This window comes from Lipophrys pholis (assembly GCF_963383615.2).
Source record: "Lipophrys pholis genome assembly, chromosome: 4".
NCBI lineage: Eukaryota > Metazoa > Chordata > Actinopteri > Blenniiformes > Blenniidae > Lipophrys > Lipophrys pholis.
In genome coordinates, this window is record NC_137637.1 from 22,371,314 (window position 1) to 22,387,944 (window position 16,631).

Sequence of the window (16,631 nt, forward strand, 5' to 3'; positions counted from 1 at the left end):
TAGCACTTTTAATTTAATTGCTGTTCTCAGAACGAATGATGACTGAGCGTTCGATACGGAAAATGCAGCACAAAACTAGTTTATAGCCACCATCCATTAACAATTTGGACCACTGAAGTTAATATAAACTTACAGAGAAGTAGAACATTTCCGTCTCCTGTTGGTTGGCCCTCCTTTTGGCTACATTAAGCTTGCTCATGTAGGACTCGGAGGCCACAGACTTGATGGATTCAGTGGAGCGGCTGTGTTGAAAGGCATCCGACACATCAAAGTCCTCCACTGTCAGCATATCCTGCAAAGTTTGCATGGTAGCATCCAAGGTCTTCCTCACCTGGGTAGTTTGGAGGGTATATAACAGAAAGATAATGACAAACAATGCACATTATCTTATACTTGGTCTTAAAGTTTACAGACTTTTTTCTCTGAAAAACTTGAAGTCACTGATGAGATTTTCAAAGCTACAAGTGAGTTGTGTTTTTGCGTTCAGGTTCAGTAAATCTACACTGAAGATCGATGGATTGAAATTGATAAATTGGTGAAAAAACAACAATTCGACTGCTGAAATAAACCAATATCAGCATATCATCAAAATACAAGTCCAGAGATAGCATAGATCACTGGGTATACATCAGAGAGGGCTGTTCATGCAATTACTGAAGCTGGATTTGTGTTTCAAGCAGAGATTGATAAAGTTAATCTTCAGGATTGGCGCGGCTCATCCATTATCTACCTCAACACACAACTACAGGTAGAGAGGACAGAGACATTGTTATTGCAAGTCAAACAGGCCCCATTCATTTTTTTCCACCATTAACACCCCTTCTTTATCAAAAACCAGACATTTTCACATATGACTTCAGAGAAAACAAGACTGACATTGTGACAGTCTAAATATATGCTCAGCTCTTGCAGAGCAAGGGGTCATCGGAGGGTAATTGCAAAGAGAACAGATGGTGATGTGGCCCTCCTACTTGGTGATTTGCCCTCGGATGGTGTGATGGCTCGAGGGTAAATGAGAAGGGGTTGGGGGGGGGGAGAAAGGGGTCTGATGATGCTGGACAGATGCAGATCATAAATACTTGCCTCCTCATTTTCAATCTTCAGTGTTGCTAAGCGCGACTGCAGTTGATGGTAGCGCATCAGGAGTTCAGTCTGGACCGGCTGCTGTGCACTGACCTGGCACACCTGAGGAGGGCAGGGGGAAGGGAATAAGAAGGAAAGACAATGGTTAGGGAGGAGGAAATAAAGTTTGGAGTTTCTTTGCACGGTGCAACAGTACTTTCCTTCGCTGTGGTAGAAAAGCATTCTTTAATAACGCTGTATTTACCTCATCCCCCATGTGTGGCAGGTATTCGAAGCGCATGGGAGGACAGAACACCTGGTTATGCATATCCATGATCTTGTGCTTGTCACTGCGGGAGTCCAGGTTGTCCACGGCATTCTCTATGATATCCAGTCCCTCGTGGCGCGATGTCTCCAAGTTGTACTCGGCAGATAAGTAGGTCCTGAGGGTGCGAGCCAAGCTTGCATGGTAGCCCAGATCACAGCACTGTGATAATAAAATTATATCAATAAGATAAACACTTAAGATAAGAAGTGGAGTCATATGTGTGGAAAAATATATAAAAAATACAACAAATATTCTACATTTAAAAGTCATGTAAATATGTAAAATATTAAATTCTAAATTCTTTTTGACTCAACTTTTCACAACTAATCTCTTAAAATAACCTAGAGAGTACTTCGACATTAAAGCAAACGGTGAGACATTTAACCACTGGGGGCTTTAGTGATTTTAAAAGTCTGGGGCAGGTCTCTGCGCCAGACAACAGAGAGATTCATGAAGTTGCAGCAACAACAAAAAGGGGGGGGGGGGGGGTAGGGGGATGCCTTGTAAATAAATAGGTGAAGGGTGAATCTATTATTTCATTAAAATACTTTTGTTGAATTTCTTTAACATTAGACACAATAAAATTATAAATACACTTTAGTGCAAAACCATAACTGTGACAACAATAGTTGCAGACTAGATAAAAAGACTTATGAGATTTAAAATATAAAGTATCCAACAGTTGTAAAGAGCAATATCAATCCATCAATACTCTTTGCTGCTTAGTTCTGTTGTAACGTGAGAAACATCTGAACTCCCGCATTCAACCTAAAATTACTACTTGGGGTGGAATATAGCATTTGGCGGTTCTACTCTATAGGGTGGGGTCATCCTCACACATTCTGACATTCTGTGGAAGATGAACGGACAGAAAATGAGCTACGTAGTATATTGTTCAGAGCACCTTCCAGCACTGTACGACCTTTTTATTGGATTGAATTCTGAATTATGACCCGCTTCAGGTTACCTTTCAAAAATAGGAAAGAGTTTTATAGAAGTACAGGAGCTGGCGCAGTAGGACACCAGGGATAATTACAGAGTGGTATCACACAGAGCTGTATGAAGTAACCTAATTAGGCAGCGCATGGCAGTGAGGTGCTTCAGAGGGAGCTTGAGGCAATCGACAGCTGTGTATATCACTAAGTAAATGCTTCTCAGCACTCTTTTACCTGTCTTTAGCCCTGGGAAAGTTATTTGAATACTTTGAGCCTTGTGGCACTGTTTGAAGATTAATGACTGAAGGGTGTCGGCCTGTTTTAAACAAGTAAAACATAATGAAAACAGTTTAGTTTTAATTTATTTTATTTTCTGTAGCATCAGGCTTAAAGAAAAGAAGCTCTCGGAAGTTTTGATGACCTTTTGGTTTTAACTATTCTCTTTAGATTTTACACATTTTATTTTCATAATCATATATTAAAAAAATGTTAACACATGTTCTACCAGCAACAATTCATAACATATTTCATCTAATAAGCCTTTACAGACAGCAACAAAACACTGTTAAACAAAAACCTTCCCCATACTGTTCAGGCCAGTGGTTTCCAACCTGTGGTCGAAGGCGCTTGTGTAAAAGCGCCAGAGGACACAGCGAGGACAAGAGTTTTTGTTTGCTTTAAAGTTGCCAAAATCAGTTTTTCACAGTTCAAATTTCCTGTCTTTCTTTTTTTGCCAGAACATCACTGTGAAACCTGAGATTGGATGAAATCCTCATCCTTTTGTAGAAAAAAAGAACCACTTCTGTAGGTCACTAGTCAGTTATAGTGAGTTGAATATCTCATTATATATAATAGTGCTTTCTGCAAATCTTATTTTACAATAGGAGGAAACACTTTTTGGCGGGCTCACACCACAGATTCAACTCAAGTATCAGAATTTCCCCAAAGAGAAGTGAATAAAAATGAACAGGTTGTTATAAATTACATGCTCAAGTTCATGATGCTGGCTGACAAAGCTCGCTTCCTTCCTGTGCAAATGTCCAGTTGAATGCACGATGAGTTAATTCTCTGACATGGCAAACAAAGCTTCTCCTCCTTCTGCCTGCATGTGGCACACGTCCACAATTCCTCTCTCTACAGCTCGGTAAACATGAACCTCTGAGTTTCCGGTCTCTGGATCCATAAAATCTGTCCAGGACAGGAGCAGGAAATAGCTACAAGTCAGGTTTCTATTTTTTTTTTTTAACTTGTCATCACACTAAATCTCAAAGGGTGACACACAAGTTAAGTTCATAGTATTAGCAAATTAATCCATGTATTATTATGACTGACCTGGAAAAAGTACATCTATCAACATGGCTATTGTAGTGCCATGTGGTGGTCTGGCCTCAAGCAAAAAATGTGACAACTCGGCCATTAGCTAATACATTTGTCAATGTCAAAGAAAAAAAAATAAAAATTAAAATCTACTTTAATGTTTAAGTAAAAGCCCACAATTTACTGCATTCCTCACCTATACTTTGCACTATTAACTGTCTAAGTGGTAAAGCTTCACAGAGACCAAATCAATATAAGATTTTACAACAAAACAATCAAAAACATAACTTTTTATAATGCTATAAAACAGATCAAATACACAAACAACACACAAAACACAATTTGTAAAGCCTTAGAGAATAGGTATATGGCATTACATACAAATATGTACAATGCATTAGTCCTGAAACCTTCAAAAAAAAGAAGGAACTAACTCCAAAGTGTAATATTTAGGGGGAACTGAAAAACGAAAAGAGATTTAAACGGTGTTTGGTTTTGTGTTGGATGTGTGTAAATCACACAATAGCCTGGCAGAACATAACAAAGAAGAAACAAAACGGACAATGAAGTATCAAATGACAATGACAGTACAATGAAAACAAAACGGACAATGAAGTATCAAATGACAATGACAGTACAATGAAAACAATACAGGACAGTGAAGCAGAAGTTAGATGTGTGCAAATGTATAACCATGGTAGCGTTTTGTGTTAAAAAAAAAAAAAAAAAGTCTAAACCAGCATATTCATCCTTGTCTGTTTTTTGAGGGAGGAAGTGACTGGTAGCAAGTCACCCGAGGCTGAGAGACCATTGCCAACCACATTAACTACAGTCATGCTTGCATGGAGAGAGCCTCTGCTCACCAGCTGACTTCCAACCATCAGTGGTTTAATGAACATCCTTCAGCTTGTCTAAATTTTATAAAATATTTTACTTTGTATCAATATAACATTGTTCTTCCATCCATTCATCTTCTATCCCACTTATCCTGTTTGGGGTCGTGGGGAGCTTGAGCCAATCCCAGCTTACTATGCGCAGGATACATCCTGAACAGGTCGCCAGTCTGTCACAGGGCACACATGCATAAACAGACAACTACACACTCACATTCACACCAAGGGGCCAATTTAGCATCACCAACTGAGCTCACATGCATGCCGGAGTACCCGGTGGAAACCCATGCAGACATGGGGAGAACATGCAAACTCCACACAGAAAGGCCCCGGGCCGTACTTGAACCCACAACCTTCTTGCTGTGAGGCGAAATATGCATATACCATTCTACATTTGATTCTTGAAATAAATAAATTTGAAATTAACACTTAAAGCTGTTTGAACAAAGAAAACATTTTGTGTGTGTGCATATGTGGATGTGTGCGTGCGTGCGTGTGTGTGTGTGTATTTTAAAAACTGAAGGAGGAAACCTTCCATAACTCCAGAGTCATTGCAGAAGCAATGTTTATGGCAAAAGCAGTCAGTGTTATCAGTGTTAAGTTTGTTAGTAGAAATCATTGGTGAAGAAAAGCACCGCAAATACATTCAGTGGGGCCAATGAAGCAGCTTGAAAACAAGCAGCGAACAGGCTGAGAGCGGGCGAGACACAGGAACAGATGGTGAGAAAAGTGACAGTGCTGTGGAGTTAAATCAACATCAGAAGTCCCAGCTGAGAGATGTAAACAAACACATGTGCCGTGCGCATACTTACATCAATCATATCAGAGACGTCATGGATGTAATATTTTGCCACCACTGCATTCGTAGCTGCCAGGTTCAACAAATAGTCATTCCGGGCTTTTGTGCATTTGAGCTTATTCTCTGAATACTTGGCTTGCCTCTGGGGAGGAGAGAAGAGACAGAGCAGATAAAGGAAAAACCATCAGTGCAGGAAAATCAAGCAGTCGCGGGGGTTGAGTGTGTGCTCAGGCAGCTGCAGCTCGGGGATTATTACACAGGTGGAGATGATGCTGAAAGTTTAGAGAGCCTCCAGAGAAGCTACCTAGATACTAATGTATGAAGTTGCACAAGCAGGCGTGCATTTTGTTAATAATCTCCAACTTGAGGTGTTCAAAATCTTAGCATTGCTACGTTTAGGAAATATGTTGCTATTTTGAGAGATTATTTGTTTTCTTGCAAACAAATCTGTTAAACTATGCAGCTGGAACAAGCAGTCACTTTGCCTTGATGAGCAGCAAGTCTGGAAACAATGGGAACAGAAACTCCCCATCGTCACCTCCTAAGTTCAGTAATTACTAGACTTTAAATTTTCTTTGCGGGTATAATATCAGAAGGGTCAAAGTTACTAGGAAATTTTTTTTTTTATATATTCAGGCTCGTTTAAAAAACAAACAACAAAAAAAATCTGCTTTTAGACTACTTTGCTTTATGTTATGGCATTTTATAACATCAAAACAAAAATTAAAACACATTACATATCACATGTATTTCTAATGTTTATTATGTGACAACACGAGGACAACAGAATTGGCACTTTAGTAACACAGTGGTTCAGGTACAAGCATTACTGCTGTTTGAAATGCAAACAAAGCACCAGACTTATAATGCATTAACTCTTCACCATCATTGGAATTGTTTGCACATTTTGCTATAAACGGCCATTTTATTTCCAATTTCACAAAGCCATTATGATGCAAATTCGAGCAGTCCATTACAGAAAAACAGATTAACTTCCGCTCCTTCATGTTTTTCCTCCAACCTGTTTGACGCAGAGCATTGAGACAAACGCTTAGAAGCAAGGCACGGGAGAAACACGAATATTCATCGCCATGCTGTGTTATAAATAAAATGTGTGCCTCCCAAGCTCAGCTTCAACTCAGAGGATACCAGCCCGAGGTGGGAGAAACACTGCTGTACAGACAGCCTTTAGATTTCCTGCACCTGAGCTATAACGCAAGTTTCATTTGCATGAAACATTTCCAGAGAAGAATCCAGAATAGAACAAGATTTATGCGATCATCTGAAGTACAGTGTGCTTCAGAGACCACAGGTCTGACGCTGCTGGCAGGAAGATTTTTCATAAACTGGGAATCTGCATAAGACGGAAATGGAGTCGTCTTGTTGGCCAGGAGTACTGCATGCACTATGCTCAGTATGTGTCTGGCTGCAGAAACACAGTACACTCTTGGGAGTTTCTGACATTAGAGTTCTGTTTGCTTCTGGCTTTCCTATGTCACACTTTCCAAGTGAAATCAGATTATATATTCTCCATTTATAAAATGTTATTTGTGAAACATTTAGCACTGATGGGAAGCCTCTTAATAGTTTACCGAACCTGATTACTCAACTGAAGTGTCATGGATTTACTCATGTTGAACAAAGCTCAGGTGTGTGCTTGTGAACACAAAGAACATTCCCAGTCTTGGATACACCTACCTTCTCTTTCATCTTCTCTATTTTCCTGACAGTGCTGCGTCTCGGCTGGCGGTCCTCGTGGCGCAGGAGGTTCACATTGAGATCTCCAGACTTGCTGAACTGCTTCTCCTCCTGCTTCTCGGCATCTTTTAGCTTGGTCTCCGCACTGATGCTCTCAGTGTGGTACATGTGGTATGTTTTCATCACCTACAAGAGGAAGATGAGATGACATTACTCATAAACACTTTAATTAACCAAGGGTCGTGGGGAGAGGAAAGTTATACCAACTCTGGGAAAAAGCAGGGTAAATCCTGGACAGGTCAATAGTCTGTCACATGGCTATTGCACACATTCACACCAATGGGCATTTGAATCAACACTTATTTGAACATGCAATATTTGGGATTGTTGGGGAAAGCTGGAGCACCCGGAAAAAAAAACCCTGACTCCTTTTATTGTCATTCAAACCACACATGATAAGAACAAATCATGGGCTTGTCACAGTGAGCCTACGATGCAATCCACCACACTGCAAAGTGGCATTACTTGAATTTACAATGTGAAAAAACTCAAAAAGCATTTCCAGGCCAGAGGTTTAGGGTGAGGATCACAGTCCTGGACTGAAAGGTTAAAGAGTTTCCCCACTTCAGCTCTCCTTAATCATCAAGCTGTGCAAAGCATGTATGATGAGTTGTGGCCCTCTGTGAACATGATGTGATGTCTCGGCCCCAAACATCAATCTGTTTTTTTTTTTATTGGCAATTCATCAGACAAACACTTTTATCCAATACAATACATCAGAACAATCAGGAGTGTCTCGCGGAACGAAACATAGAAACATAAGAAACCTATCAAAAAAATAATAATGTTGCAGCCACAGCAAGAAAAAAACAAAAGCTTTCTCAAAATCTTCCTAAGTCTAAAGAATCTGTCTCAAATTGAGTTGTTTGGTTTTGTTTTTCATGAAAGCCTTGACGAACTGTTTGGTCCGTCAGTACAGCGGTAACACAGATGTCACTACATGTGGAAGATTTTAAGTAAATCTGGGATTGCATGTGGCTTATTCACGGCTGTCAAATTCCCAACGTGCTCCCTCTGACCCTCGTCACTGCAGTTTTCCTGCCCTTCACATCATTTCAACAGTAACTCTTCATTACCTCCTGCTCGCTCATTCTGGCCTCTCTGTGAAGCGAAGTGACAGCGTTGTTTTCCGTTTCCTCTGCAGTTGCTTCTTCACTTTGATCTTTACTTAAGCGCCCAAACCACAACACCCTCCACCTCTTGTACAACACAGCGATGACAAGGCAGTAGTGACAGAAAGCCCTCGTATGACATGACAGGAGCAACCTTGGTCTCCTTTAACTCGTCACAGATGCTCATTGAGAGTCTCTACTCATAGAGGCCCATTCCTTCAGCCTCATAAAGAAACGTCCAGATGTGAGCTCCATCTTCAAACGTCTCAAGCATTAATGATGATCCATGAACATTTCAGGATGTCAAGACAGTCAACATAAACAGTAATTTATTTGTTTCCTGTGATCAAGCGACGCATGCTCGCTGGATGCTGCACTAAAACGGTAGGGTTCCTGTCACATTTTGCTACCGAGCAAAATCACATGTTTGGGTCACTTGCATCTATAACCCCGTAGTGAGTTCCAACCCTGGAAAGTCATTATCAATCAATGATTCCATCGTCCCCTGTCTCGGCTGGAATAAGTACTACTTGTTTCCCAGTAACGCAGAACTTTCAAGAATACAATGACTAAGAACACCTGAACATAAAAGGAATATATCGAAGAAAGCAGAGTAGTCTATTCTCGGTGTGACTGTAACGTAGCTACGCAGGGACAACGGCAAAAAAAAAGCTAACCCACTGTCCCTCTGCAGCCTGTCAAACTGTTTTTACATTCATCTGAAAATACTCTAAATTGCTGGCTGTCGTTAAACCATCTGACTACAGGACCTGCAGCTAAAGGCAGAATAATTTGCAAGAAGAGCCAGCTTGAGCTGTGTCTACAAGAGATGTATGCATAGTTAGAGTCCTTTGACAACAGCCCAGAGCTATATCACTCTTCTGCACAGTCTTGGGGGGGGGGGGGGGGCAGACACAGCGGGAGAACAGCTGATGTTTAAAGCAGAGGAAAAACATATAGATTTTTCTCATGGTGATGATTATTTTTGGATTCAAAGTATGTATTATCCCTAGTTCAACTCAAAATGTTTTCCCTTCTGACTAGAATATAGAAGAAAAAAAACCCATCTGGGAGTGGCATATGATGCTTGTGCTTCAGAAAATAATTCATAAAAAATATTGTGTCTAAATAATGAATTTAAAAAAGAATAGATTTTTGTGACTCGACTATATCATGACTGAATTGTTATGCTGTTGTTAAACACGGCTTCAGGGAAACAATGAATGACTAAACAGACAGCTTCAGAACCAGCGTTGTTGTTATTGGAAAACAAAATGAAAAGCTGTGAGCGAGACTGAAGAGCAGACATCAGACACAACATGGGAGATCAGAAGGATAAGATAAGCTAAAGCTTTATTGATCCCAGTGAGGATATTAGGTCGGTATGGCAGGAAATTAACACACGTGGAGGCACAAACGTGTCGGTGAAAGCAACATCAGGAAGCACCCGCCTGACTTTTTTGGACACTCGTTCTCATTTTAGGGTTGTTATTATTATCAAGCCACAGACAATAACACTCTCACTCCCATCGATACTTCCTAGTGCAGCATCATCCTTTAAACAATATTTGTAGAAGCTACATCTTCGCCTCACCTCTCTCCAAGCTGCCAGACATCCAAACAGTATTTCACAGTTTTCTCCAGCATAATTTGTTTGGTTGGCAGCCAGAGAAAAGTGTTGGAAAATACCACAAGGCAACCACCATGTGGCCACATGATTGGTTCTGCTATTTCAGTACAAAGAAACACATGCAAGGATCACAGCTATGAAACACAATGTCTTTTTTCCTGACTATTGCCACCCGGTCACCAGGATTGGGCATGTTTTGGAAAATTCTTAATTTCCGTAGCCCTCCAAATTTATGACACAATATAACGAACAACTTAAAAAAAATAATGAAAAAAAGTACATTTTATAGCATTTTATCACAGTTGGATACACTTACGCTTACTTTACAGTAAATATGTACACAGTAGCAACATTACAGATAAAAAAAAAATTAAATAGAGGCCTTATAACATTGGCAAGGAAGCGCAGAGTCATTAGAGGAAGAAAGGACTCATGAAGGCACAGTGATGGTGTGACACCCTGAAGGTACAGATAACTATGTGACATGTAGATACAGTGAGAAAAACAACTATTGAACATGGTTTAGCCTAAAATCAATCATTTCATAAGAGCTCTACTTGTGTTGTTGGGAGCCTTCAATTCTTCACCTCAGCTGTGAGTTTCACACACCGACAATCCTTCTCACACTCACAATATATCAAGCCTACAGAAGCAAACCAACATACAGACCTTTAATGGCTTGCCAGATTGCAGTTGAAAGCAGTTGAAATAGTTGAAACACTAAAATTTGAACCATGTGAGCTTTATTACTCAGTCTCAAAGGGGTGAATGACCATGTAGTAAAATGTATGCAACAGTAATTCTGAAATACACTCTTGAAGCCAGACTGAAAAATGGCGGCAGACTCCTCAGAAGCTGGAGAATAAATGCACTTTCACTGATTCTCAAGTGCATTGAATATAGCAGTGATGGTGACTTGCTTCAAAGTGTTTGACCATAGAAATGTGTCTGAATATGATTAACATATATACACTTGTGGTAATCATATGCTGCCCATAAATAACACTGTCTGTTGGGTCCAATTCTACAGATGGCTCAATCAGGGCATGTTTCCAGCTCTGCCCTTTGGTACTTCTACTCCCATCCCACTGCACAGATGAATGTTATAAAACGAAGGCCTGCCATCTCTTTGGTTTCACCTCAAGGGTAGAAGATTGCTGAAGTTTGCTTGAAGTTCATCCAGCTTTTTGGGAACTGTTGATACGAGCTTGAGTGAGAGTAAAACTACAGCACGGAAAAAACTACATGGAAATCATGCTGTCTTGTGTTAATGTTGATAAACTTCTATTCTGCTGCTGTCTTTTACACGGCTAACCACAGCAAGCCATTGCAACTTGATCTGTGGACTTGGATAGTTTATATCCTGGAGGTCCTTCCTGCGGTAACTGGGTTTTAAATCCAGGTCAAATACAGTCAAGCTCAAGACTTAATTGGTCATCGGGGGTGACACGCTTTATTTATTTAAATGAATCCTTAATTAGATCTAGTTATGTTGATTTATGATAACCAAAACTGTCAAAAGGATGCCCACCCAATCCAAATCGTAGTCATCAACACAATGAAATATTAATATCATTGCATCTTTTGGGGAGAAAGCTGTCCTATTATAGCTAAAATGCACAACAGGATACGTCAATCATTAATGCCATTCAATGTTACCTCTTTATATTAAAACATATGGGAAGCAGCTGCAGGATGCCTGAGAAGTGCTTCCGATGGAAAAAAAAAAAAAAAAAAGGGCTACATGCTACTGTTCCTCAAACAATTCTGAAGTGAAGCTTCACAAGGAATATCAAAACAACATGGCTTACCAGCAGGGCTGTCACAGCAGCTACATACCTAATACAAACCGGTAAAGATATCCCAGACAACAAACACACTAAACAGGAACAAACCCACTGAAATATGACAAAACATTTCTCCAGTTTGTGCAGTATTTGTGTATGCAGGGAGATACTTTGCAGCAGTGAACTCTGAATCGGGACCAGAGCTCAAGGAGCCATGAGAGAGTGATTTAAGATGTTCAAATTAGAGAGAAATGTGACATTTATTTTCATCAATTGCACCAACCTGACTCACTTGCTATCATCAATCATCATCAAGCCATTCGTACTGAGCAAGTATGAAATAAAAGACAGAAATTACTGGGGGATTAGTCACAGGACTGTCTTTGATACGCTAAACTGAGACATTTACTCAGTGAATTGCAAATTAATAAACTGAAGACCGTTCCAACTCAGCTGCACAGTAAATCAAGAACAAAGAAACAAAGTTCTGATAGGAACATAAACTAATGATGTTTTTGCAGAAAGCACTCGGGAGCCTCCCGCAGAGCAGTTTGATTGGCCGTTTGCTAAGAACATAGCGGTAAACTGATGGATATGTGTATGATAAGGACAGAGTCCAGACCTGCTGCTGGTTCTTGTAATTTTCAACACCACCAGAGTGGTCAAAACAGAGAAAGAAATATTTCTTATATTTAAAAAAAGAAAAACACTTTCAAATCAGGACTAAAAGCAAGATCAGTACAAGCACTCAAAGCCAACAAATAAATAAGAAAGGTAAGATAGGTTAAGAGAAATGGTAAAAAGACAGGAGTGGAAGCAAGAGTGAAAGACAATAAAACAATAAGATAAATAAAAGAAAATGTCAAAAATAGAGAGGGGGAAAATATTTCGTTGGATGATCTCTGTGATGAGACCAGAGGTGAAAGATCAATCTGCAGGAGACACACTCCATTACTTACAGTGTAGAGTTCATTTGTCACCTTCACCAGCTCCTCGTGCATCTGGATCCCAATGTCCTTGCTCTGAAAAACAGTCACAAGAAGAAACGGGGCTGAAAAAAAAATAACCTGAGCTGAAGAAACTAACTCAGTCAATTATGCTGACACAAGGAGTTCGGCGACTCAGAGAGAAATGCCCCAACAGCTACTGGATGGATGGCCACCGCAATTTGATGCAGAGAATTTACTGTACTGTGAATCAGCAAGCTTCAACAAAAAGCTCAGGTCCAAAACTGTAAGATACAGAGGTGTTATGAGAGTTTAACCATAGAATATTCATATGGTATGCAGCACAGATACAACACTTAGAATATGTACTCAATAACTTAAACAAACAGACATTTCTTATTAGCAGATTTAAATCTTTGTGTTTTTTGGTAACTCTGGCCGGCCATCTTTCGGGTGTTGGTGTACAAAGTTTTCTCACTGTCTAAATTCATTTAGCAGTCCATGCTAATTTAATAAAACAATTTCAGCAAAGGATTCCAACTGTCATTTCAATATTTTATTTGAGCAGTAATAAGGTGATAAGACAATTTTGAATGTTGCTCAGTCACCCAACTGAAGAACATACCTGTGTTCAAAAACATGTTACACCCCTGGACTACACGGAGATAATAACTGACAGAACAAAGGTAAGAACATTTATTTGCGTAAGAGTAAGACAGGAAGCCTTTATTTTAAAGGGATGTGGGATAAGTAGCACAGGCTGCCACATTTCTACTAACTTCACTGAGCTGTTGGAACCTGACGTGTTGGAACGAGAGTGAAAAATCAACTCGGTAGTCCCAAATAGAAAACATTTAGGAATCAAAAACACAAAAACATCGACAGTGACTCAGGCGGTAGAGCGGGTGGTCTTCTCTTGGTTTTCTCCCAGTCTCAAAACATGTCCTCCACTGAGTCTAACTTGATGTAAATAGTAGGTTGTAGTAAATGTGAATGTTTGTGATTGTCTCGCTGTGTTTGCCTTGTAATGGACTGGTGCCCCTGTCCAGGATGGACCCTGCCTTCACCCAATGCCAGCCGGGATTGGCTCGAGACCCAACAATGCCGAAAATGAATAAAGCAGCTTGGGTGGATGAACGATAACATCTCACTAATATGAGTACAATAATATTCCATGTTTATGAATCAAAAAAAGATGAGCAGGAGACAACAGCTTAGGCAGACTAGATAAGTGACTTGTAAGTATATGGCTGAAAACAGCTGATGCTCTGCATGCTTCACTCTGAAGTGGTTTGTTGTTAGAAATGATATTTAAAAGCATAGAAATGCTTTGTAAAAAACCTTGCATACTATGTTTTGAGACACATCTTTTGTTGTTGTTTTTTTGTGTATAAAACTGTAACTTGATATATCAAAATGTATCAATTTCTGTCAGATCGACAGACAGACAGACAGACAGACAGACAGACAGACCAGAATTAAACCAGCCTTAAACCTAATAAAACCACATTTCATGTTCCGACTTTACCAAAGAGGCATAACCTACCTAACAATGTGAGTGTGAGTTTGTGATTAATCCATGTCCTCGTGACATCAATAAAACAGCTACAATTACATGCACGCACATCAAATCCAACCATACAGACTCACGTTTCAAAGACATAAAAGTGAACCTGACTGTCCACACCCTGCTCGGCTTTACTGACTGTGCTTGAAAAAAAAACGTGCAACTGATGACTCAGTAATTCAAATGATTATCAAAAGAAGGATAAACTCATGTTCGCCCTAAAACAGGATTATGGTACATCCTTCTTCAAGAAGAGCTGTCATGTCTTTGTTTGGTTTTTATCTGAAAGCAAGCATTCAGCCTTCCTCCAACAAGCAGTGGACTGAGTGTGATGAATGGGACATAACGTCGTGGGGGTCCAGCAACTAGTGAATGGCATCTGTATGCATCAGAGGCTGTGAAATGAGACAGACTGCAGCGTGCACTGCGGAGGAACGGGAGAGTAGGGAGGGTTCATTCACTGAGTGAACAACTGTGATGCAACACACTGTAAGAGCTGTGGCAAGTCAGACAGTAGCAGCCTTTGTGGAATTGCCTGTAATACATTTTTAATATTTCTTTCTACGATGAAAGGCACAAAGCGGAATATTTTGACCCACTGTAGGTTGTCATGCATTCTGAAAGCAATTGGTGAACGCGATGGAACTCTGAGCAGACAGCAGGGAAACGCTGCCTTCTGTACAGTCATGCTTGCCACACCTAGATAATTATGGGCGGCAATCTTTCTTTCTTGTTCTGAACAAAGTGTTTAAGCTCTAATCAGTCTTTCAACAAAGCCATGACACATCAGCTATTGATTTTTGTCTCCAAAGCAAAACTGAGTAAAATTCCAAACTACCACAGTGCTTTTATCCCTTTAAATTCAGCAAGCTACCGAATACTCTCCTCCATGTGGTTGGTTTTTAATGGTTCAAGGGTGTGAACGGATGTGGGAATAAAAACTGCATGTTCGGACAGTGCACCCTGGTAGTGGAATGATTTGCAAAGAGGGTTAAAGGGAGAAACACACACATTGACTAACAACACGAACATGTGTTCTTTATGTGTCTAATGATCCGTCACTGTGAAGCCCAGAAAGTCTTTATTTGTTGTTGTTGTTGTTGTTGATTAAGGTTTTCTCAGCCACTCTGTTCTGGCTCACTCTGTGAGCTCAACAAAAGCTTATTGTGGCTGTTTTCTGAGATTAACTGGTCCCTCAAAATAGCCCAAGGGTGTGAATGTGAGTGTGTGTGTGGTTGTCTGTGTCGCTGTGATTGCCTGTTGATGGACTGGCGACTTGTCCAGGGTGTAATCTACCTTCAACCATATTCAGCTGCGATCGGCTCCATCACTGCGCAACCTTCACTCCAATAAAGAGGTTTAGGCCATGGATGGATGAATGGATGTCTCCAGAGCACAATGCTACTCACTGCCTCTAAATACCACTGCCAGTAATATGTAGCAGAGCTGTCCATTCATATTTTCAAACATGTAACAAGCTTCAAATACCACCTGACTCAAAAAAGATAGAGTCTCCATATTCAGATACACACACACACACACACACACACACACACACACACACACACACACACACACACACACACACACACACACACACACACACACACACACACACACACACACACACACACACACACACACACACACAGAGTATCTGAATGCAGCCTAGTAAGAGGAGTGGAGCTCACCTACAGGAAGGCCTGCAAGGTGAAAACAGGGTTCTGGTGTTTGGATAAGACCTCAGTCATCTCTGCTATGTGCTGACAGTGTGCCAGATGTTGCTCACATGAGGTGGGGCCTGTATAGTATTGGACTGGAGGTGTCCCAGCTTCATTTACTGCTCTGTACGCCATGCACAAGTCAGGTATATTACTAACTCTATGTGTAAGCCTTACTCTTCCAACTGGCATTGGGAAAAGTGTGGATTCCCTCAAATCTGTTTCAATTCCACAACAGCTTTTTGGCATCTGTATATTGTACAGTGTCGCTGGAAACAATAATAAAGGGATAGGTGATTGCTTCACTGACCTTCTTGAAGAGGCGAATGACGTCATCACAGATCTGAGCCAGGCGAACGATAACGTTGTTGGTGTAGATGTCACTGAGAGTGGCGTGGTCCCGGCTCTCCCGTCTCGTCTGGTTCAGCACCAAATACCAGCAGTTCACCGATGACAGCAAGTGCTGGTCTTTTCTGGAATATTATGACAAATACAAAACTGTAGGAACATCTTTTAGATTGAAAACAAGTCAAATGCAGGAAGCAAACTGAGACTAAAATCACCGTGAGTATGATCCCAAGTGAAACAATTATCAAGGCCTGTTTTTAGTGATTTAAACAAAATAAACTAAAGTCCAACATTTGTCTTTGCTTTGTTTTAATGACAAATAATATCTGAGTAATGTGAAACAGAGTTACGCTCATTGTCTAAGTCAATCAGAAGCAGAAATTGTTCATAATGTTGCAGAAACTTGCTACTTCAACTGCGGATTTTA

The 16,631-nt window shown here is 40.4% G+C and overlaps 1 protein-coding gene across 1 annotated transcript in view; it reads right to left on the reverse strand.

Annotated features, from left to right (window-relative positions):
* srgap3 (SLIT-ROBO Rho GTPase activating protein 3) overlaps positions 1-16,631 on the reverse strand; it is a 53,329-nt gene that overhangs the window by 14,348 nt on the left and 22,350 nt on the right. The window contains exons 3-9 of the mRNA XM_080461996.1: positions 16,167-16,329; positions 12,581-12,643; positions 7,033-7,218; positions 5,348-5,476; positions 1,328-1,549; positions 1,084-1,185; positions 134-331 (exon numbers count right to left, since the gene is read on the reverse strand). Coding sequence (XP_080318122.1) covers positions 134-331; positions 1,084-1,185; positions 1,328-1,549; positions 5,348-5,476; positions 7,033-7,218; positions 12,581-12,643; positions 16,167-16,329 — 1,063 coding nt within the window. The remainder of the gene's footprint in view (positions 1-133; positions 332-1,083; positions 1,186-1,327; positions 1,550-5,347; positions 5,477-7,032; positions 7,219-12,580; positions 12,644-16,166; positions 16,330-16,631) is intronic.